This window comes from Arctopsyche grandis, chromosome 8, assembly GCF_051622035.1.
Source record: "Arctopsyche grandis isolate Sample6627 chromosome 8, ASM5162203v2, whole genome shotgun sequence".
Lineage (NCBI taxonomy): Eukaryota > Metazoa > Arthropoda > Insecta > Trichoptera > Hydropsychidae > Arctopsyche > Arctopsyche grandis.
Window position 1 is genome coordinate 4,545,090 of NC_135362.1, and position 25,654 is coordinate 4,570,743.

At 34.1% G+C, this 25,654-nt stretch overlaps 1 protein-coding gene across 1 annotated transcript; it reads right to left on the reverse strand.

The window, feature by feature from the left end:
* Nucleotides 1–124: 124 nt before the first annotated feature.
* Nucleotides 125–24,321, reverse strand: LOC143915799 (trypsin-2-like). Its single transcript, XM_077436615.1, has 10 exons — nt 24,249–24,321; nt 4,115–4,206; nt 3,954–4,042; nt 3,699–3,867; nt 1,671–1,762; nt 1,588–1,599; nt 1,270–1,420; nt 1,087–1,198; nt 499–650; nt 125–408 (listed from the first exon to the last, which is right to left on the reverse strand). The coding sequence occupies exons 1-10, from the start codon at nt 24,319–24,321 to the stop codon at nt 262–264; spliced, it is 1,089 nt and encodes a 362-aa protein (XP_077292741.1). The 3' UTR covers nt 125–261.
* Nucleotides 24,322–25,654: the final 1,333 nt, after the last annotated feature.

A 25,654-nucleotide genomic window follows, 5' to 3' on the forward strand; every position in this document is an offset into this window, starting at 1 on the left:
TTAATTTCAAGTTTTTCAGTGTCTCGTGATTCAGCGAATTAAAATGCTGCATTGTTTGTTATTGGCCAGGAAGGCGCATTGGGGTTTAGTAAAAAAAAGCTTTTTGTAAAATAATTTTGTTGTTAAGCTTTAATATTCATACGATTTTCGTTATATTGGCCGAAGATAAATATATTTTTAACGGGTTGCAAACTCGATCTGAAGTAATAAAATCCTCTCAGGCTGGAATTCAAAGAGAATTACGAGGTTTTTTTCATTATCCTATACTGCATGCTCTTCAATCCATTTTTCGAAGTGATAGACTTCTGTGTACACATCAGGATTAGTCGTCATACCACAAAGTTCCGGACCGAACGAAACAATACCAGTTAATTCATTATCGCATGTCAGCGGTCCACCTGAATCGCCCTAAAATTTAAAATTAAAGTCTTTAAACTCATAAACAAATTATTTTTTTAGTTTCTGTATTATAAATTGCATGTTAAAAAATATACTCACACGACAAGCATTTGTTCCAGCTATAGAATTGCCTGCACAAATCATCGAATCAGATAGAAAAGTTGACGATTGTTTTTCAAGTATATCTTTACATTTACGATGATCGTATATTGGTTCATCTAATTTTAATAGTTTATTACTCGAGGAGTTTGCTGCAAATACGTTTTATTTAAATGTTAAATTTCACGTTATTTCATAGTAATGCTATATTTCACAAGAAATTTCTACTTTAGCAAATAATTAGGAGATTTCATGGAATTGATTTGTCAATGTCTATGACTTTTATATTTATGTCGGTAGTAGTGTTCCAGACCGCATAATATTTATGCCGGGAAACGAATATGCCGATGTAATTTCTGATTACCTTATACTAAATAAAAAAAACTTTATAAATAAATTAATATTATGATAAACAATAAAGACTGGCAATTTACTAATTGCAACTGACAAAGTTTTATAGATTTGGCGATACATAAATCCTGAAAAGAATATTTATGTATTTTGAAAGAATGTTTGAACTGCTAAGTTCACCGTTTATTCAATTAAATACGAAATGAAAAATTTATATGAATAATTTTAATGCCTAACCATATTCAGTTTTGCCCCATCCAGAAACGACACAAAGTTCTCCAGTTTTTGATGGTTTCAATCTCAATGTTACCAACTTCACTGTATCTGTGATATCAAAGGGCTCTGATACCTGAGTAAAAAATATTAATGAAAATAAGATCAATATACATGCATAAATCGCAATCAATATAATTGACTCACTTTGATAATTCCAATATCGTTAGAGAAGTTCCTAATATCATTCGTAAATTCCTTGTGAGCGATCGCTGATTCCACTTGACGATACTGTTTACGATTCGATGTAGTATTTAACAATTCGTATCCTGCCATGATTCGTAACTTCATAATATCACTATAAAATATATTCAAATATTTAATTCAATTATTTTTATGGTATTCCACTTTTATTAGGAAAATATAAAATAAATTTAAATCGCACTAATTAACAATGCAGTGAGCAGATGTCAGAACATGCAGTTCGCTAATCAGCGAGCCTCCACAATTATGATTTCCATTCACCTGAATCGACACCTAAAATTAAATCAAATTGTTTAGTATAAGATAAAAGCTTTAATTAACTTATTATTATTAAAAAATATTACTTGGTATGGTCTTTCAAATGACGTAGTTGGTACACCGCCAAAAATTCTATCGGCCGATGAAACATTTTTGTCGATGTTTTTGCAATACCCCACTAAAATGAACAGAATATATACAAATACATATGAATAAATATAATATGGATAGGTAAAACAAAGAAAATATAAACATGTAATATGTGTACATAGAAGATTAATAAATTAATACGTTTCTATTACTTAAAAGTGAACAGGAATATCACCGAGGTCCAAGAAGATACTTCGTAATATCTTAAGGTTCTAATTTTGAATTTTCAAAACCAACTGGCTAATGTCTCTAGTATAATCATCGACAGTGTTATCTATTGTTTTAAATTATTAATCAATACAATTTTGTTGACTCACCTCCGACAAGCATGAGCACAAAATAACAAATATGTTGAATAAAGTTCATGGTGTTGTATATATGTATGTACAAGAGAATACACTTCTTTCGCTAGCTTGAAACGACTGAAGTTGTGTTTGAGACCTTACCTCTTTTAAAGGTGGTAGAAAGTCAAGATATAAAGAAATGTAATTAATTTACGAGACATGAATAAACTTCTCACACATGTAGTTTATTTAAGTTATATTATTTATAATTTATGGATACTAAAGGTGCCGTAGCTCAATATGTTAGTTTACTTCTAACAATATTAAAATTTGTACTACTATACACTTTGTGATGTCAACTTTCTTTTTGTTTGTGATTGAATGTCACGCATTTATCTGTTTATGCCTTGTCCGCTATAGTATTTTATATTGAACTAGTTGCTTTACCCGGCTTCGCTCAGTATTTGTAATATAAATAGCATACTCATGGTGAATCTAATAGTTCATTTATTTCATTTGTTCAAGCAATTCATTTGTTTTTTTATTAAATTTATTTGAATTGAACAAAAAAAACGACTTGTCGTCATAGAAATTTTGACTTGTTTACGAATCCCAATCAAAGTTTCTTATAAACATACATATATACTAGTATTTACATACAAAGTCTCTTTCGAAATTATATATTAGATTGTTTATGCATATATGTAGGTACACTAGTGGTTTTACCCGGCTTCGCTCGGTATTTGTAATCGAATATTATGTACGTAATTTAGAGCATTTTTTCTATCGAGACCGTAGATCAAATTAATCAACGTCAATATACATATTATATCATATATATAAAGACGGTTATCTGTGTGTGTGTGTGTGTGTGTGTGTGTGTGTGTGTGTGTGTGTGTGTGTGGGTGTGTGTGTGTCCTAACTCTCGCCGAACATAATGAACGAATCGATAAAAATCGATTAATTCATTTTTCGACGAGACGACTTTGTCGCGACTCGAACCGTTCACCCCAAATAGCCTGAATATGGGTCTAATGAGCTAATGGTCTCGGATTTCGCCTTTTTTTTTTAAACATTAATTGAAATATTCCTTCTCGCCATATAAGAATACGTAATTTTAATAATTTCATTTAGCGAGGTTTTGAACCATTTTTTTTTCTTTTCATATAAAACAATTAAATATATATTTTTAATTGAAATTATTGAAATTAATTTATATTTTAGCGATATTTGAAAAATAAAATTAATTCCAAATCGCGGGATCGAGCTGGGGTCCCCGCGCTCAGAACATTCACGCTAACCACTACACTACGGTCTCGATAGAAAAAATGCTCTAAATTACGTACATAATATTCGATTACCCTTTACAAGTATGGGGAACCAATCATTCGCGTATCTTCGGCTTTCGTCGACAATCAACAATCGACTTCGGCTTTCGTCGACAATCGACAATCGACTTCGGCTTTCGTCGACAATCGAAAAAAATTATTTTTTTCATATTTTTCATTATTTTCATATTTTTCATTTTTTTCATAATTTTCATTTTTTTGTGCCTTTGTCTTTCCGAAACCAGTCGATTCCACATCTTTAACTTTATATTTATTCGAGTTTCAATTTCTTTTCGAAACCACCCGTTGAAATCAACGGGCCCTACACTAGTTATTTATATAATTGACTCACTTTGATAATTCCAATATCGTTGGAATAATTTGTATTCATTCCCGTATAATCATTATGAGCAAAGGCATATTCCACTTGACGATACTGTCTAGTAGTTGGTGTATTATTAGTATTTAGAATTTCGTATCCTGCCATGACACGGAATATATTTGGCGTTTCTGGGGAAAACCTGTAAGATAAATATTCAAATGCTTTATATAATCGTTTATGGTATTACACTGTTATTTGGAATATTAAAAATATATAAAATCCAACATTTTGGTGCAGTGTCCAGCTGTAAGAACGTGCAGTTTACTGATCAGTGAGCCTCCACAAAAATTATATTCAGTTTTCTGAAGCGATACCTAAATAATTTTCAAATTCTGTAGTAAATTATTAAATAGCTTGACTAAACTTTATATTAAACAAAATGGTACTTGATATGGTCTTTCGAATGATGTGATTGGTACACCTCCAAGGATTTTATTGTCTGATGAAACATTGTCAGCGACGTTTTTACAATATCCCACTGAAATGATAACAATATACATATAATACATAGAAATATGTACGTATAATATGTAATACGCATACGGAATATACATTTATATTTATCACTGTCAACGATGGTCTTATTTATCATATTTAAGTTTTAATTAATATAATTTTGTTGTCTTGCCTCCGGCAAGCGTTAACAAAAAGTAGCAAATATGTTGAATACAGGTCATGGTGTTGGAATTTCGAGACCCAAGAGAATATCCTTCTTTCACCAACTTGAGACAACTGAAGATGTGTTTGATATCTCGCCACTTTTAAAGTTGTTGGAAAATTAAAATAGAAAGAAGTGTAATTGATTTACAAGACAAGTATCATAAACTACTCACACATGAAGCTATACTCACACATGAGGTTATAGGTTGTTGAAGTTCAATGTGTTATTTTACTATTAGCTATAGTAGTATAATTTTGATATAGGTGTTACGGCCAAATTTTTAACGTGTATCTAACAGGGACTGTTTTTGTCATTCTTGCTCCATTTTATATATTTATACTGCGATATTTTACCATACTAGATTTATAAGCCATTACAATTTTATGTCTTTTCATCGCTATAAAGATAATAAGCGTAAAATATTAAAAACAATGGAAAGGTTAATACAATAATGAAATATTGTACAGTAGAAAATTACAATTAACGGTTTTCAGATACTAAACAAAACATTATCAATTTGGAGATACTACATTTAGAATATTTACAAATATAATTTTTATACATATCTACATCCTGTTGTCTGTTGATTTTTCAATAAATAAAATAAAATAAAAAAAATACATACACAGTAGTGAAATGTAGATGGTTCTTAAAAATATGAAGTAATAAGTGCAACTTTTATCATAGACGGTTCTGCAATGTTAAATGTTTCTATCCCTTTGAGGAGTACGGCCGTACGGGTACGTGGAAAGTAAAATGGCCCCGCCAGAGTACGGCCGTACTTGTACGGTTTGACACGTTCAATCACTCAAAATACTCTACCTCTCTCATTGTTCGACATATTTGCATCTCGTTTTTTTTCAAGTGTTGCTGAGGTTTCTCTTTCACTCTTGTGTATATATATTTTTGTATTCGAATAAAGAAACCAAATTTAACGAGGCGTGAAAGCCAGTTAAATTTTTATGACTGAACATGATGACAATTTTTTTTCCAAAGTAATATTTTCCACGTGTAAAAACTATAAAATATGTTCCGAACGAATAAAATTGAAACCTCTGACTAAATTTATTTCATTTGACCCTCATAAAAATAATTTAGCGTAAAATTATAGATTTATTTTCGAGAGAATTTGGTTCGAGATGCAAGGCAAAACCGCCGCCGGGCAATAAATCAATCATATAATCGAGCGAAATATGTCAACTTTAAAACTTCCCACAAAATAAGAGTGTTCGCTCGGATTTTTCAAGTCAGTTGATTCCGAAAAAAAATCTCACTCCTGAGACGTTTCTGGTGTTCAAATTAACTCACTACTCAAAAGGCTATTCTAAATCCCTAAATATATGTATAGGATTAACATGAAAGTCGACAACGTTTCATAATCTCCCGCATGGGGGACTTGGTTCCCTTTTGAGACCCACACGTGCCGCATAGAGCCGCGTCGCTCAACAAGTGTCGAGACGCTATAAAACGACACGTTCGCCGATATTTTTCCGATTTTTCGATCGGAATTCGGACCACGTCCGGTCTGGTCCAACCTGAAACCACCCCATCCCCACACAACGTCACCGTTGTCCGGAAAAATAAAACTAACCATGTGCGGTGGCCCATCGGGAGATTAGAGGCTTTGCCGCCAAACAAATGATAGGCCGCCACGCGGGATTTGGACCCCCGTCGGCCATTTATGCAAATGGCAGACTGGGGGCTAATTGTGGAACCACCCACCCCTTTCCCTTCGGCCCTTCGGACAAATTGACCCTTTCGGTGACGTGGCTAGTAATGGTCGTTTCCCTCTCCTATGCGAAAGTGCCGCACAAAGCCTTCTTTGGCCCCAGACTCTAATGGCACCCCCGATGGACCATTGCCCAATTCGACTTGGAAGACGAGAAAAGTAGTGGGGCAGCTCTGATAGACAATGATGACGTCATCGATTCCTTACAATAATGTTTCCCAAGCATACAACATGCCTGTTCCCTTTAGAGGAATAGATTTAACGGGACACTTTATATAATAATTATTTATTTATTTTATTTTATTTAAAGTTTGGACCATTGTAACATTACAGGAATTCCTAATACGCCACAATGGTCAAAAATATAACAGAAAAGAAATAAGAACTAAATAAATTAGACATAACAAAAACAAAACATCTGCTTTTCCAAGATTCAAAAGCTCCATCGGTCCATTTTTTGCAAGTTTCATTGAAATTTTCGGCCTTATACTTTTTATCTCCCTCACTATAGAAAGACATTCTATCGATTTCATAATTCAGACAAATTTATATATTTTATATATATTTTTCAACTTTCTCCCATAGAAATTCCCATATTTCAAAGACGTCATTTTTGCAAGGCCATGAATCTGGAATATTAATATATTTGCTAATATATGTATGATAATGTTTTTTTTTGTACATAGAACATCGATAATTTGAAGGTTATTGCTAACATGATATTATCTGCCAAAATTTTGATCGTATTTTTGTCAGCTTTTTTTCACATTCAGGATCTTCGATCGAGACTCCAAGAGTGGTAATCATCACCATCGAGACTCCGAGAGTGGTAATCATCACGATCGAGACTCCGAGAGTAGCAGTCAACACATCAGCAGCAGAACAAAGTTAAATAGTGAAACGAAGTTAAAGTGAAACAGTTCCACGTATCTCATTTAAATTCTCCGTTCCATAATTAAATTCTACAAAAACTATTAATGTAACTTTATAATAATAATAAATAACTATTGGTTAATTAACCAAGTAGTTTTAACAAAAAGAAAAATTATTTAATCTTTCATAGGAACGTGACAATACATAAAGCGATAAAATAAAAAGCCATGTGAAACGTAAAGGAGGTATGTAATAATTCACTCATATTATTTTGCATAATGTCGTTTTGGATAGCTTTGTCTGCTGTGTCTATGTACATAAAATGTAATTGAGAATTAATTTATAAAAATTTCTCTTTCTAATTGACCTCAGTGATATCGAATATGTTAAATAAGTAATAAAAAAAACATTTTATATAATCTTCTCCTGAATATTTTATACAAAGTAATTATGTATTTCCATACTGCAATATGTTTGTATATTCTAAATAAAAATATACAATTTGTGGGTTGAAACCATAGCTGATAAATTGAAATAAATATAAATTTCATTTATAAAAAATATTTCATTAAGGACTACGTATTCGTAGATCAATTCAGTTTAGGCTAACACGAACAAAATTAGCCACTTTTGTACTGCTCATCAATACAAAACAACTCGTAAGAGGAAAAAGTATTTGAAATTGGATCAATATACTAATTAGCCAAGCACGTAGTCTTCAGTAATTCATAATTCGAACACAGGTTGTAAATTTAAGTCTACTAACGCGAATTAATTGCTTGCGCTCTCGTCGTTATCCATCCATTACCCAGGCACTAGCTGCAGTTCTTGTCCGCTTCCCAAGATCCAGGATCTGGCTTACAGCTTTTTATGTAAACTTCTTCCCAGAACACCCTCTACCCCCTCTCTTCCCACACCTGTCTAGGTTAAATTGAATTTATTGCCAAGTCTGCGTTAAACGAAATATATTCTTCAGAGAAGAAAGGTATGTACGTAGGTCCTCCCATCTCTCCGATATGTATATATGTATGTATATTTTTTTGGTTTGTGTTTGTACACCTTTTTTGTCATCTACCTATTCTGTTCTATATGCAAATTTTTTGGATACGGTATCATCATCCCGTGTCTTTTATTCATGCGATGAAAGGAAATCGGTCGCTTGTTGCCGGTCTCGAGAGAATTTGCATTAAAGTCTTATTTGTAGTTAAATTTTTTGATTTCTTTTTATCTATAAGCTAGTATCGAGACAAAGTTCGAATTTAGTTAATAAATAAATCACATTTATTAATTTAAATATATTTATAATTTATCCAAATGAGTTTTTTGGTATTGATTTGTTTAGACTACCTTAACGTGTCACTAAGTATTTATTTTACATGTATATTAAGAGTACATATGTATATAAAGCCACAATTTAGCTCACTGTTTAAGCGATTGTTTACCAGTTCTGAGAGGTTTTGGGTTCAAACCCCATCTAGTATCGATTATACGGAGACTTATCAATGTTTATAAACTAAATTCGAATATGTCAATGGTTTTTGTTGGTGTTTTCTCATTAATGCGATATGAGCGTTTAAATGAACTTACATAGTACCAAAAATACTTTAAAGCTAAAACTAATTTCTGCACCAACGCAGCATGTTAATATGCTGGAGAAAATTAAAGCTCATTAAAGCAATCCGAATTGTAGAAACAGACCGATTTATAAATTTGAAGTATTCGCTGATGATGGTTTTTTCCACCACAACATCCAAAATATCAATGTCAAAAGGAAATAAAAATAGATATGAGAGGTTATGAGAGCCTATAATCCAAATTTTATAAGATTAAGTGTGAAAAATATAAAGTTATAGTCGTTTAAACAATTAAAATCTGACAAAACGAGTGGGGGGCAGAAAGTCAAATAAACAAGGCCACTGGCCTTTGGCCAAGATTTAGCTGTCACCATCTCCAAAATTTTAGAATTTTTAAACATATCTATGAAGATTATAATATTGACTATCGACTTAGGGGAAACAATAAAAATTTCTATCGGGCGCCAAACCTCGCAAAATGGCAAAGTTTCCAAGCAATTGGAAGAATTGTAGGAAGTTTTTCCAAAACAAAGTGCAAAGTGAAACTAAAAAATAAAAATAATAAAAAAAAAAACAAAAACGCGCAATATTTACAAATATTTGGCTTGGGTTATTAAATCCAGATCGACCGTCTGCAGTTAGAGTTTTCCAATTTATCTAATATAATCATTGTTACAGGTATAATAAAATCAGCATTCCATTTACAAATCCAGCCAGTCTGAATTTGTTGATTGTTGCAAGCAATACATATACTTGCGGTTTGTAATTATTAAATGTAAACCTACAGGTTCGGTGATTATTGGTCACAAAGCGCTCGTCCAAAAGTCACTAAAATCCCTTATTCGTGATTTTCATGGCAAAAATTGTCTTTTGGACGATCGCAATGTGACTAATAATCCAATTACGCTCTGGCATATACACACATATGTATACATATACATATATATATATATATATATATATATATATATATATATATATATATATATATACATATACATACATATGTATACATAGCCAGCAGTATAGCTCAGTGGTTGCGTTTATGTTTATCATCAAGAGATTATTGGGTTCGATCCCAGGCTAATCTTTAATATACTGCTGGATGTTGGTGAGTCCAAGTCGATCTTTTCTTATCAGAGTTTGCCAATTTTATCTCATCATTGTTGAAATGGTTCCTTAAAATTGGCAAAAAAATTATCCCACCCGATGTCACGAATATTCTGTATTAATGTATGTACAATCTGTAAAAATGTATGTACAAGTGTAAAAATTCATAGATGTATCAATGGATCAATTCCTTAATTAATTGATTAATTGTTAATTTCGTGTTCTTCTAAACAGTAATTTTTGTAATAAAATTGCTGCATTGTTTGTAATTAATTGTCCAGGAAGGCGCATTGGGGACTTCCTGTCAAGCCTTCCCGGTATATATCTATGTAAAAAATAGTAAAAATAATATGTTTGTATAAATAAAATAAAGATTTATGAATATGAAATTTTAAAAACCACAATAGCCCGATGTGAACACACCTTTACTAACCGCACACTACTTAAGTCGCTCTTAAGCGCACTTATGGCTAATATGATGTAGGCATTTCGCTCGGCAAACTTTCGAAGTCCTTTGATCCTGTACCTGTAAAGAAGGACATAAAGAAGGACTTGAGCAAACGTTGTTAGCGAGTTGGTCACACAGTCATACATTGCAAAGACCACCCCCATCCCCATTCCCTTCTTGCCCCGTACGACCCTAAACACGCCACTCTAATTAACCTATGAATCACGGACACTACATACATACTTGTCTTCTCGACAATAATGGCCGGTATATATGTACCTGTATGTATGTATGTACATATGTATGTGGAGTCTCTATGATTTCCTAATGGATTATTGCTTTTTTTTTGTAATGTTGATTTACACGATGCGATGCAGTGGAAGTTTTCAATGTGGAAAAAGTTGGTCAGAGCGTGGTATGAAATTGTTGTGTTCGTTAAAAATTTAGTTGAGCGAGTTTTCATCATGTGATTTTTCCATAGAGGAAAATTACAATGTGTGAAAAGAGCGTATAGAAAAAAATTCAAGCATGTCCGTGATATGGGTAGTGTTTTACATATGTATGTATTTAAATGTTTGAGGTATTTAAAGAAACCATAATTTTCATATGAATGAGTCGTATATAACGAATTTTTTTTTTTTTTGTAAAGGATAATATTCAAATTAATTGTATGTCATTATCTGTTTTCTTTGAACATGTTAATTATGGCATACATTTGAATGATATATACATATTTTATAAAATTTTATGATATAAAAGCGTATTTATTAAAAATTATTAGTATTTATTAAGCTAGAAACTGGCTAACTAATGCGTTATTAAATAGATAACTAGCTAAATAACGCATGCAATTCCCGTTCCCGTTCCCGTTCCCGTTCCCGTTCCCGTTCCCTATCCCGTTCCCGTTCCCGTTCCCGTTCCCGTTCCCGTTCCCGTTCCCGTTCCCGTTCCCGTTCCCGTTCCCGTTCCCGTTCCCGTTCCCGTTCCCGTTCCCGTTCCCGTTCCCGTTCCCGTTCCCGTTCCCGTTCCCGTTCCCGTTCCCGTTCCCGTTCCCGTTCCCGTTCCCGTTCCCGTTCCCGTTCCCGTTCCCGTTCCCGTTCCCGTTCCCGTTCCCGTTCCCGTTCCCGTTCCCGTTCCCGTTCCCGTTCCCGTTCCCGTTCCCGTTCCCGTTCCCGTTCCCGTTCCCGTTCCCGTTCCCGTTCCCGTTCCCGTTCCCGTTCCCGTTCCCGTTCCCGTTCCCGTTCCCGTTCCCGTTCCGTTATCGTTCCCGTTCCGATTTGTCGGAAAAACGTAGGCAGCGAAAACATTTAAAATAATTCAATTGTTTGTTTGTTTTACCCTAACAACGCAGGTATTGCAATGTTTACCCTAACAACGCAACAATGCGTTGCAATGACACTAATTCCCGTTTTTCCCGTTTCCGTTCCCGTTTTTGGGCAATTTTTTTTCACAGTAATCTTCCCGGACATGGACAACAAATTCTGAAAGTTCCATCGTAATTGGTTTATTGGTTTAGGAGACTACACAAGACCGACATTCAATTTTATATATATGTAGGTACATATGTATATAGATTTAGCTTAATTTCTTAAATTTAATTTCAAGATTTAAGCCAGCAGCAAATCTCGGTGGTTGCGTTAATGCTAAAAAACCAAAATGTTACTGAGTTTGATCCCGTGGGCTGACCTTGATTGAAAAAAAAATATATTATATAGTATTTCTGTAGTGCTGCTCGTCAGATTTGGTCATTTGTGACCATAGTTTTCTATCAGAGATATTAATATATGTATATATGTATGTATGTATACAACCAGCAGCGTGGACTAGGGGCTAGCATATTATCTCTTCGAACGGAGTGGTTCGATTTCCACAAATACTATTTGATATACAATTAATGGCATACGATATTAAAACCAGAGAAAAATATTTTCACTCTGTGTGGGTCTCGATCCCGTGAGTCTTATACTGACAACTTGAACGAACCTTTTACTGACAACTTGAACATAGGGCTAATTACGAGTTTGAAAGTTCTTTTGTGTACATTTGTACTCAGTGGCGGACTGGGACTGAAATTAGTGCATGCCAGGAGTCAAAGGGGGCCCCACCCAGGGTTAAAAAAATTTGTCCCCCCCCCCCATATAACAAAATTTTCTTCTTTCCATCACGCTAAAAATCAAGGGTACAAAAAAAAATTTTCAAAAATGGGAATAAACAAATTTAAGTACAAGAAAAATGGCAAAAGCAAAATAGATCCATAAATTACATTGTATATTTCTTTTTAACCATTGCCCTAGGTAAATAGAATGCATCATAGAAGAATGCGGCATAAAAGCGGCTTTTACTTTCGGTAGAAAACAATCAGGGACGTCATTTCAGCTTTTTCTTAGGGGGGCAGGCAAAGATTGATCAAATTGAATTTTTTTTCAAAAAATCTTTTCTATATCGGAATAAAAATGGAAAATATTCTTTGCATACACCTTATTGAGTTATAAAATATGAAAAAAAGTAAGCTTATTTTTGATAAACTAGTTATAAAAAAATATTGCGTTAAAAGTGAAAAAAGCGCCGCAGACGAAAATTTTTTTCCAAAAATTTTTACATGGTCAGCAAAAATCGACCATCAAACTGAGTCAATAAAAGCTATCAATTAACTTAATTTCTACCCACTGTCTTTTCACTTTATTTATGTACATACATACATACATATGTACGTAATAACAATAGATAAAGTTTTGTGACCATGCGAAAATCGGGATTTTGGGGAGGGGGCCCCTATCTTATATTTCTATATACATACATGGATGTGTCTAAATTACGAATAGATTTTATATTCGGAAACTGTTTAAAATTGTGTATTTAAATCTTACTATATCGTCGAAGTATAATCAAATGTTATTTTGAAAGTATGAAATAAATTTAAATCGCTGGTTGATGATGAATTGTCCTATCAAAATTGTTTTAAGCAATTCAGTTTATATTATTCACGGAAATTTGTTTATTCTAATTTTTTATTTCAGTAGGTAGTTGTTACATAGGTATTGGTATATACATAATATTGAGGTTAGAAATGGGCCCAGCAAAAGGGCCCACGCAAATGTTGAAACTTACATTTCGAGCCTAAGTTAACCGATCCTTGGGCTGTTAAAGCAGGTATTAGTTGTTTGTGTATATCGTAAGAAATTTGTTTTGTTGAAATACCCAAACTTTAGGTCCCAAAGTGCAATATCCTATAAATTTTTACTCACGTGAAATAGTTAAAAAGTTTAATTTTACTTAATTTTAATTTAATTTTACTGAGGGCCCATATTTTCTTACATATAGTGGGGCCCACATGCCATCGGGCATGTTCGCTTGAATGGCCAGTCCGCCACCGTTTGTACTTGTATGTATATATGTAATTTATGTTATTAGTAAAAAAACATATAAAGGAAAAATCCATCTAAGTTTTAAGGAGTCATTTGTTCATATGAATATAAATTTTCAATTTTATTCAAATAATGTACCCGGTGATGTTTCTTCACGCTTATCACTGATACTACATAATATTACATAGAATAATATTAAAATTAAAAATTTCTACGATTACGCCGATCGTTCAGGCATTTCACTTAACGGGCAAAGGACATAACAAACACCGGGTAAAAAATTCAATTTTCAAATGGGGGAAAATTTTCCTTTATAGCCGATACGATACTTCGTTGTCGTCTCCTTGGGTCATTTTAAATTCCTCAATAGATATTATTGGCACACGGTAGATGTACCGTGAAAAGCTCCAGGCCTGCTTTAGTGGCGGAAGCTTTACAAGAAAGCTCCGTCATTACAAAGGCTTTACTGGTGGAACATCCCTTCGCCGAAGGTTCTATTCCCCAAACAATAAGGTCTCCGATCTCATTGACTTTTAATTAGAACTACCGTTTACTATGACGCACGTACATACATAGTTATGTATACGTGTAATAAGAGACTCATTGAATAATATTCTATATTTAATTTTGATTGAATAATTACCCCTGTCGTATATCCTCACCCGTACTTGGTGTTGTTCCTGTATTTATTGGATGATCACCTGGCCACGAAAATCTATCACCCAAAAAATGGTCTCCTGAAAATGACACATATTGGAAATTTGTCATACAAAAACTACTCACATATTTTTATTGGTTTACATTAAATAGTGATCAGCGTTTTTTTTTTATTGCCCTTACACATGCCTATCGCACTGCGTCTACAGACTCACTACAGATTCTCGCGGGTACATTGCCACTTGACTTGATCGTCCAAATTAGAGCTGCTCGGGAAAAGCTTCGTGGTGGGATAGATGCTTCCGTCTCGGGCGTTCTTTTCCGTGCTCCAAATCAGTCACAGTGCGATGATGAGGTTTGAAGTCCGTTATTTTAAATTGTGCTATTTCGGCTTGGCAACTTAGATGGGATTGTTCCTCCAAAGGTAGACACACTTATTTGTTTTTTTCCGAAGGTCACTTCGCGCATTAAGAGTGATTAGCTGTCACCCAGTTTTTGGACCAGTCAATTTTTGACTGTTCATGGCCATTTTAACGGATTTAATCTATGGGGTAAGTATCTGAATCCTTTTGTCCGTGCTCTTTTCCGGAGCAGGACGCAGATCATATTTTGTGGTCCTGTCCTGGGATGGTGGCTGAGAGAAGGGTTCTGCTGGACAGCGTCGGGGGTTCTCTCATTGGCCTCCTGCATCATGGGGATCTTATAATGAATAAAGCATCGTTTAGAGTTTTTGAAAAGTTCGCGGAATGCTTTGGGAAGCTGTGTTCCCCTGCATACTACTACTCCACTTAATTGCAAAAGCATTAATGAGTTTATTTTTATATATATATATATATATATATATATATATATATATATATATATATATATATATATATATATATATATATATATATATATATATATATATTTTATGATCTGTGAATGTGTGTTTGCTGTTTAGGTGTGTGTATGTATTTTTGGTTTGTGTGTGTATGTGTGTGCTTATGTACGCATATACATACGTGTATGTTTACATGAGGTGTGTGTGAGTTAAGGGCTGAAGACAACCCTCTACCATTGTACTCATCATTGTACCTCTCTACCATTGTACTCATGTACTCGCAAATTCGTCATTTCTACGACGCCATCATATGACTCCTTCATTGTCACATGATTATTGGACACTTCGTTGGACACTTCATGTGACGAGGTTTTGACTCACGTTAGTGCCATCTGTGGATTATAGGATGGCATTGTGGTTTCCCCTCTTAATGCACGAGGATCTTATACATCCTTTAAGGTATCTGTTCCTGCTTCTGTCGCTGGCCTGTTATTTTCTGCTGGTTCTTGGCCTGCTGGTGTTCATTTTGGTAGATTTAAAGATTGGGGAATGAGCATTAAGAATATAAAATCGAATACTAATACTACTTCTATGTCTGCCACTGACGTTGTTTCATCATTAGAGCTGCGCCCAAGTGTTTCATTTGCTGATGTTTGTTCGGGAGCTGCTAAATGTTTGAAGCCTGATATTAAAACTACGTCTGCAAGTATTGGTGAATCTTCTATGGAAACGGTCGCAGTGACGTCTATGTATGCCTCTTCTCCTACATTTGCCTCTTCTCCTACATCTGCCTGCTCAAATGGTCCTGATAGTCGTGATGCTGTTGTGACTGTGTTGGCTTCTTCTTCTGCTTCCTCTTCCGTTTCGTCTCCGTTGGCTCAATCAAAACTGCCATTTCTTGTCTCAAAGAAAGTCACGCGCCAAACTGGGAAACCGAAAATTGGTAATTTATTACCAAAATGTACGAGGTCTCAGGACAAAGCTGGCTGCGTTTAATTCAGCCGTTTCTACTATTTGTGATGATATGGTAGCACTAACGGAAACATGGTTGACTTCATCATTTTTTGATCCTGAACTTTTTGATTCTTCCTGGAGGGTGCATCGTCGCGATAGAGTTGATCGACGTGGTGGTGGTGTATTATTTGCTTGTCGTGATTGGTTTCGGTCAGTCCGGATGACAAATTTTGAAACTCTATCTGGTGAGGACTTATGGGTGATAGTTGATTTTATATTTTTGAGAATGTTTATATGTGTGGTTTACATTCCGCCTGCTGCGAAAGAGGACGTATACGAGTTATTGTTTGTGAATATGATGAATGTGCGTGATTTTATGAATGAACGTGATATATTGTTAATAATGGGTGATTTTAATCTACCTAGTGCTAATATTCATGTCCGCAATAAATTTAATTTTGTGATTTCCTATTGCGACATAATACAGATTGGTTCACCCATTAATCCAAGTATGCTTGATATTATGTTAGTGAATGAATGTAATGTGTCAGCAACGATGATCCAATGCCCAAAAGGAACTGCGATCATCCCTGAGGACCTATATCATGATGCATTACATATTGAGCTTTTGTTTATTTCTTCTGTGAGAGCTGCTTCAGCTTGTTCATCGGTTGGGGTTTCCTCACTGCGATGGAATTTTGCTCGTGTTGATTCTGAATTGGTTTATAATGAGGTTCGTTCAATTGACTGGCGCCAAATGTACCTCATGAATACTGGTGATGCTGTTGAATATTTGTATTATACACTTTATAATATTTTTGACAGTCATGTTCCTCGGTTCATCAGTTATCCTAATTCGGAACAACATCGGCGGGTATTTCCGCCGTGGTTTGGGTGCAAACTTATAGCTGATGTTCGTGCAAAATGGTTGTCTCATAGAAGATGGAAACGTAGCCAATCATTTTGTGACTATGAGAAATTCCGGACTCTTAGGAAGATCGTGAAACGTGGTGTGAGTGAGCGATATACTGTCTATCTTAATGAGATGGAGAGTGCTATTGCGGTTAATCCTAACCAATTTTTCAGATTTATTAAGAGTAAGCATATTTCACATGGTCTTGAGCATTCATTCTCATTTGGTAATAAAAGTTTTGACGGTCCTGAGATCGCCAATGCTTTTGCTTCATTTTTTAGCTCTGTCTTTGACCAGAGAAAACCATCCCTTAATGCTAGTTTGGCTTCACAAATTGGTACTGAGGGTGTCGGTATAGACATTCCGCGGGTATCGCTGGGAGATGTTAGGATGGCTATTATGAAGCTGAAGGGGTCTGTTAGGCCTGACGGTGTGCCCCCTGACGTATTAAAGGTATGCTGTAATTCGCTTTTAGAGCCTCTTCAGTTTATTTTTAACCTTATTCTTGCTTCTGGTAATTATCCTGAAAAATGGAAATTATCTAGAGTCATTCCTATTCATAAGAGTGGCTCTAAAAATGAGGTTGAAAATTATAGACCTATTGCTATTATCTCGGCTATTCCCAAAATTTTTGACATCATCCTTCACCGTTTGATTCTTGCGCAGTTTAAAAGATTATTGTGTGATGAGCAACATGGTTTTACACCCTGTCGTTCCACTACCACTAATCTCGCCTGCTTCACACATTTGATCATGTCTAAAGTTGACGTTGGTCAGCAAGTTGATGTAGCCTACTTTGACTTTCGTAAAGCCTTTGATCAAGTCAATAATGACGCTCTTTTGATCAGGTTAGCTGAAGTGGGTTTTTCAACGCGTCTTCTTAAACTCTTTGCTTCTTATCTTAGTGATAGGAAGCAATTTGTTAGATATGGTCTTTATGAATCTCCTTCATTTTTTACTCGATCTGGTGTTACTCAGGGGTCCACTTTAGGCCCATTACTATTTACAATTCTTATTAATAACCTCCCTAGAGTTTTATGTAATGCATCATGTCTCTTGCTTGCTGACGACGTTAAATTATTTTTTGCTGTCAAGGATGAGAGGCAAGCCTCTCTCCTTCAAGCTGATATTAACGCTGTCTTGGAGTTCAGTTCTAGTTTAGGCCTTGAACTTAATTTAAACAAATGTGCAATTATGAGCTATGGACGTGCACATTCACTCTATTGTCACGGATATTCCATTAGATCCGTCTTGTTGAAGCGTGTGGAATCTATTGTCGATTTGGGTATCACTTTTGATCCTCAGCTCACCTTTCACAACCATATCAAAAAAGTCGCTGACGTTTCCTTTCGTCGACTTGGATTTGTTTTGAGATATGCAAGATTATTCTCCAATCCTTTGTCTTCTCGCTTGCTTTTCAATTCGCTTGTGAGAAGTAAGCTAGAGTATAATGCGATTGTGTGGAATCCGCATGAAGCAAATTACTCTCTGATGATTGAGAAAGTGCAAAAAGCATTTCTTCGTTTCCTATATAGGAAAGAATATGGGTATTACCCATATCTCTACTCCACTCCTTTCCTTTTGGGCATGCTTGGGTATAATTCCCTTGAACTTCGGAGAAACTTCTCATTAATTCGTTTCGTTCTCCTGCTCTTACGTGGTAATACGTCATGCCCGTTGTTGCTGGAGCAGTTGGGGCTTTATGTCCCTAATCACTATGTGCGTGGTAGACATCATCATTTGCTGGCTGTACCTCCTGCCCGCACAGTCCTTTTTCGAATGGCTCCTATTCCAAGAGCTATCCGACTTCTTAATGAAATCGTTGCTGCCGAGACTGAATGTGATATTTTCCACCTTAGTGAGCGTAAATTGTCGGAAATTACTCTAACCCATTTATCTGGTAGTCTGCGCTCATCATTGTTTTCATGATTGATTGTGATTTATGAGTGAAATTTTGATTAACTCTCTTCCATTTGGGCCTTACAGGGATGTTTTGTATTTGTAGTTGTTTCTTACATATTTATTGAAACTGGCTGTAGGTGCAAGGCATTCCTTATGCTATATTTTATTTGATATTTTTACTTTATCTGTTATTATTAAATGCTATTTTGTATGTATGTATGGATGTATTTATGTTTATGTTTAATTGTTATTTTGTTTTTTTTCTTTTTTGTGTTATATTTTTTGACCATTGTGGCGCTTTAGGAATTCCTGTTATGCCACAATGGTCTGTTTAAAATAAATAAATAAATAAATAAATAAATGATTAATATCAAGAACAAACGACTAATCAGTAGAGATAAGACACACTTAAATGCACCAATGATTAATGACACACGTATGAATTACTGATTATTGATTACTGACACACATTGATTATGAATAACACTACTATATCCACCACACCCATGCACTGACTAACCATGATTGTACAACACGTGTCTTCAACACATTCATTGTTTGCTAAAGAGTATATAAACTCAATATTGTTAGAATTTAAGTTAGTCCGTAATCAACTGTTGTACCGAATGTTAAAATAAATTGTTTTTCTATTCAAACCGTTCGTCTGCAATTCTTTATTCGTGCATTGCACGGCACATTTCAGGTATCAATACCTAACGCATGTGCGCTTTATGTGTTCATGCTTTGTTGTTTATTTTGTACTTGGTTATGTACAGTTTGGTTTTTTCATTAGAGCAGTGATGTGCGGTTGTTCTTGTGCGATATTCATGAACAACCGTTATATTCTCCGACAAAAGGGTTGTATTCATTAGGGGGGGGGGGGGTGGCCTCATGTTGAGGGCTTTGAGGGTCGAATTCCTTGACCTTTAAAGTGGGCTTAGTATTAGTTTCACTAGATGTCAGTTTTTGGATCTAAATTTGTAATGTAATTTTGAACCACTTCGAGAATTAACGAGCATACGAGGGTTGTTAATTTAAAAATTAAAAATTAAATATCAAATCCATCAATTTTATAAAATAAAAACTACTAAACCCCTAATTACTCTTAGAACAATCATACAGCAAAATATCTCAGCTGAGCATGATCTTTTCAATGTTTGAAAGCATTTGACGCACAATGAACAAAGGCGTACCCTTAGCAGGTATATTACGGGTTTTTTGTACTTAAGTCTGTTTTATTTTGCATATATACAAGATTGTATTTTGTACATAGTTTAAAAGAATCACGTTTTTTTTACCAATATGCAAAAGAAATAACTAAGATAAAGTTAAAAATAACGAAGTGATGATTAGAACAAACACGTATGTCACAAAATTCACAAGCGTTCCGTTTTATGTGACTGCTGGTGTATATGGGATCCAGGAATGTGTGCGGGAGGATATTTAAAGTCAAAGTCTTTACCAACTCGTTTAATGTCTCACTTCGGGCTCGGCCATTGCCGGAGTGCCCGAATGACAGCCACAGTCCTACCAACTTAAAATATTCTCAGTCATACCAATCCCACATATATTTTCACATTATATACGAAATCTATGGTGAAACATTGCAAAATAGCATTGCAGGCATTTATACAATACAAACGTATACCAACATCATCGACAGACACATCTATAGAGAAATTCCTGCAGCTTTTTTATACAAACTGGCAAATCTCAATACGCTGATTAACTTCGATTTTTAAATGCTTTTTATTATTACGAAATTATGTTCACAATACATCTTATATCTATTTTAATAGCTACTGATATACTGATCATTTTCTATTTTACAATTTAATTAAATTTGGTTAGCAATCATAGTATTATATTATTCTAATGTTAATGTACAGCATAATAGGAAAAAGAGCTCAAAAACCTATTTACAATTCTTGCTGATTAACTTGGGATTTGCAAGAGAGATAGGAAAGGAGATGGCAATGTTGCAGGAATCATATCAATGAATATCAGAAAAATTAGCAAACTTTGATTGGAAATGAACGACCTGGAGTCACAAACCATGGCCTGACCAGCAGTCTTCAGTAGCAATCAAACCCGTGACCACACTGCTTGAAAGCTTAATATGCTAACCACTAATACATGCACATACTCGATCAGATATAATAAATTGAGTGTTTTTTTTCATTCATAGTATTTAATGTAAGTGTTCAGGTATGAAAATAAAGTTCTTTAAATATACATAAACGTTAAGTTAGAGGTTTTTTGAGTAATTCGTTGAATAGCAGAATCCGACAGAATGGGAATTCGAGCTTTCGACTTAATTGTCAAATAGATTTGTGACATATAAATATGCAAATGAAGCCGGGCACGCAAAATGGGGTTTAAACTATAATTTGATTACGGTTCCAATAGGCAACAATGGCCAATTTGCCTATTGACCATTTACCCCCCCCCCCTCCTCCCACCTAGTCGAAATATTTCGAAATACCTTTATATTATACAATGGTGAGTTTTACTTTTTTTTTGTATTTTCTATTGATATCGGCTTGTATTGTGACTAAATTTTCTTTCATATGTACAATAAATAGATTAAAGTATGGATTTGAAGTCTGTCTATTATTGTTATCAGTTTATATGAAAGTAAAGCTTTTCTATATCTTTTAATCGAGACATTGTGTTGTCGTTGAATCAATAGGAAAAGTAGGTACTTATTCCATTTGCGAAATACTTGATTTTAAAAGGAGCATGTAAAATGTAATTTTTAGATTATATAAATTTGTCTATAATAATTTTAGATTATAAACATATAAGCCAGCAGTATGGTTCGGTGGTTGCGTTTATGTTTTAGGTTACCGGGTTTGATCCCATGCTAATCTTTAATGCTGCTGGTCAGACTTAGATATTTGTGACTCCAAGTCGATCGTTTCCTATCAGAGTTTGTCAATTTATCTGATTTCATTGTTGAAACGGTTCCTCCATCAAATTGGCATTCTACCTGGTATGTATGTCACAAATATCTGAATATGATTTATGTACAATATGTAAAAAAATATGTACAAGTATTGTACAATCCATAGATGTCTCTATGGATTAATTGATTGTCAATTTCATGATTTTTAGTCTCTCCAAATACAGCGATTTATGTAATAAAAAATGCTGCAATGTTTGTAATTACATAATTGTCTATGAAAGCGCATTGGGTTTACCTGTTGGGCCTTCCTGGTATATATCTATGTACTATAAAAATAAAATAATGTCTAAACACAGATTTCTCAATCATCATTTGCTTTAGATAGTCAACTATAGTCACGAATATTCAATTTAGATATAAGAATAAGTTCATACCCGTTTTCAGTTAATGCTAGATATAAACGTCGGGTATGAACTTATGCAATTATCGAATACTACCATAAAATTTATATAATACTAAGATAAAAAGATATTGTCAAATAAATAACAATATCTGGATTAATAGCTATTAGAAAATGCCTTAGAAGTATTGTATATATTGTATTCATGAACAGTAAAAGGCGTTTAAAAATCAAAATAAAAATTATTGTATGTAAGATTTAGAAAAAAAATTCTCTTCATGTCTTACATAATGTTCAAACAGTTATGTGATAATAATTTTTATTTATTTAATTTTTGTGAAAAAAACGAAATTAAATTGGGATGAATCAAGTCAAGGGTCGTTAAGCTTATCATTATTATTTTTTGAAGAGTCGAAAGTGGGTTGGGTTAAGTTGAAGTTTTATCCACTTTTTGAGGATTCCTGGGTTAGGTTAAGTTTTAATCTTTCCAAAATCCAAATTCTAATATGAATTGTGTCCGTGCATTATTTTACTGTTGTCTTAAAATAGTCAAATTATTATATCAAACTAATAAATATTTATTAGTTTGATAAACTAATAAATATTTATTAAAATATTTTATATTTTCTGATTATTTCAAAAGCAAAAAGCTGTTTGATTTAAGCTTTTATGTGTATAATTGCATTAAATGCATTAAATTTATACCTATTGTATACAATTGACTATAAAGAGTCTTTAATTAATATTATGTATTATATGTATTATATGCTCTTTTTCCTATTATACCGTACTAAATTAACATTAGAATAATATAATACTATAATTACTAACAAAATTAAATTAAAATTGTAAAATAGAAAATGATCAGTAGATCAATAGCTATTAAAATAGATATAATATGTATTGTGAACATAATTTAGTAATAATAAAAATAATTTAAAAATCAAAATCAAATACCAAAAATATTGCCGAGCTTACCTCGAACATTATTTTGAAATTATGAATAAAAATTAAAATACATTTCAAGTTAAAATATAATATTTAAATCGAGTTTACAAACTATCCAACTGAAGACTTTTATACATCCAACATTGTTTTTTACATACATATATCGAAGTATTATATATAAAACTAATTTGAAAATATTATAGATGTTTTACTTATGTATGTATGTATATAAAAATTTCCATTGATATAAGTTAATATAATATAACCTATACAATTATGATTTAAAGCTTTACAATCATGATATTCAGTAATGGCCTACATATAATTCATTATTATATAAAAATGAATTCATTCAATCCAAAATAGCCTTCGTAACAAAGGACCCAATTCCACATCGAATCCCCAATATTGTACCATCATTATTATTATAGTCACATATTATCATACATACATACATACATATAACATAGCAGAACAATTTCGGGATAGGACCGGAACTTCTCATTGTGAAAATAATTCATTCGTTATCGTAAAACGTTTGCCCTTTCCCAAAGAGTACCAGCTCGAGAGTACCCACCATAGAACGAGCATCTTTCTCTATCTGCCAAATTATATGGCAAACTAACCAACGTCACGGCCCTTCGATTAATTCCTCAAAGTTGAAACAATTCCGAGATATTCCCCGAGACTACACCAAAATATTAGTTCTGGATCTGAGAGGAGTCGAAAGTCGAAATTTCGATTATTGCTCCGCAGTAAAGTAATCTGTTCCGAAGATCGCCAAGTTTGCCGATGTTAAATGGCTTTGAACGTTCTACGTAGTGATTGTTGTAAACTTCGACGCGATCTTGGAACCACACGCTTCAGATTCTATATTCCCTAATTTTATATTATGTATATAATACTGCCGGCGATGCCCGGCGTCACTCGGCGGAATGAAATTTGGAACAAAAAAACAATTAAAGTGCTTTGACTACTCACATACAAAACCCATCAACGGTCTAAATTAAGACCATTCGATTCCTAAGTTTTCAACTTAAGAACTTTAAATCGAAATCTAGTATGGCTGCACCAAATTTGAAATCAATATTCAGATGTTTTTTCTGTTCATTGTGTTTTTTTATTAATTTAAAATACTTATGTAACGCGACGGTCTTCCCATAGTCCCATAGGGCAACACTCGCCCTTTATTTCGAGTGGCCACACAGAAAAGCGCGCGATATAGGCGCGCGCGCATCGAGAGCGAGTCTCTCACCCGCCATCCATCGCTGAGGAAGGATTTCTCCTGTGCACGTCTCCTGGAGAGACGGAGCCCAGAGATCCGCCATCTTGCTGAAGAACCACTGTGAGGTCGAGTGCAGCATCACTCCCTCCCAAGAGCTCCAGCCAACGTCCTCGTATTGCTCACGCCGTTTCCGGAGAAACATCAGACGCGAGTGGACCGGCCTGGATCGCAGAGCCAGCGTCCTGACCACGAGGAAGCTGTTATCAACGAGACGATTTGCAGTCAGGAACCTCCCCGACTATATAAACTGTATCTCAAGGTTAGTTCACGTATCCCTATAACCCGACCCTGGAAGAAGAACGAAGTATCCGCCCTCTGGATCTCCCAACGCGAGATCAGTAAGCGCGCGTAAAACCGCGAATTTTTAAAGTCAAAAGCATACTTTTTCATATATATTTTTTGCTATTATGCATTTATTAGGACAGTTTTATATTTAACTTCGTTAAAAAAGATTGGTTTTCGATCTGGATATTTTTATTTTCTACGTATGTACTGATTCAAGGGGTAAATGGTTTTTAAAATCCGCTACATAATTAATTACATCGAGCAACAAAAAACACTGTACTCTGTGAGGTGGATCACATGCCATCTCCCTTACACCAACGCTATCAGCGTCACAAATGTGTACTCAACGAAAGTCTTTCTAACGCAATTACCGCTCGAGTTAGTACGTTTAGATAAAAAAAAATATTTAGATAGAAAAATAATCCTTATAAACGTGGTGAAATAAAAAACTGGCCAAATAAACGCAAAATAGCACGGAGAAAAAATCCGTAAAAAAAATATTAAAAACATCTGACTAGTGATTCCAATACTCAATTTGAGCACAGCAATACTAGATTTTGAGTTAAAGACCGCAAAAGTAAAATAACTATAAAAATTTCGCATTTTTTTAAACGCTCATGTCTCGTAAACAATCGCGAACCAACCAAAATCATTATCATATTTGAATTCAGTGGGTCAAACTTAGTAGAGATTGATTAGTCTTCGCTCTGGTATTTTTTTTTGTTGCTCAGTGTTATTTAATTAGAAGTTTACATCTGACTATTGATTCCAATACTCACTTTTTGTACAGCAATACTAAATTTTAAGTGAAAGACAGAAAAAGCTAAAAGCCTGTAAAAATTGCGCATTTTTTAAGCGCTTATATCTCATAAACGAAATAACACCAATAAAAATCATTGTCATATTTGAATTCAGAAAAATTAGTAAAAATTGATAAGTCTCCGCCTCAGTAAGTAAAAAACGAGTTTTTTTACACTTCAGTGTTATTAGACCTATCGCAAATGCTTATAGAGATAATGCATTATAGAAAATTTAAAAAATCTTTTCATGTATTGATCCAGAGAATAGAGACAACAGATTCAGTGAAAAAA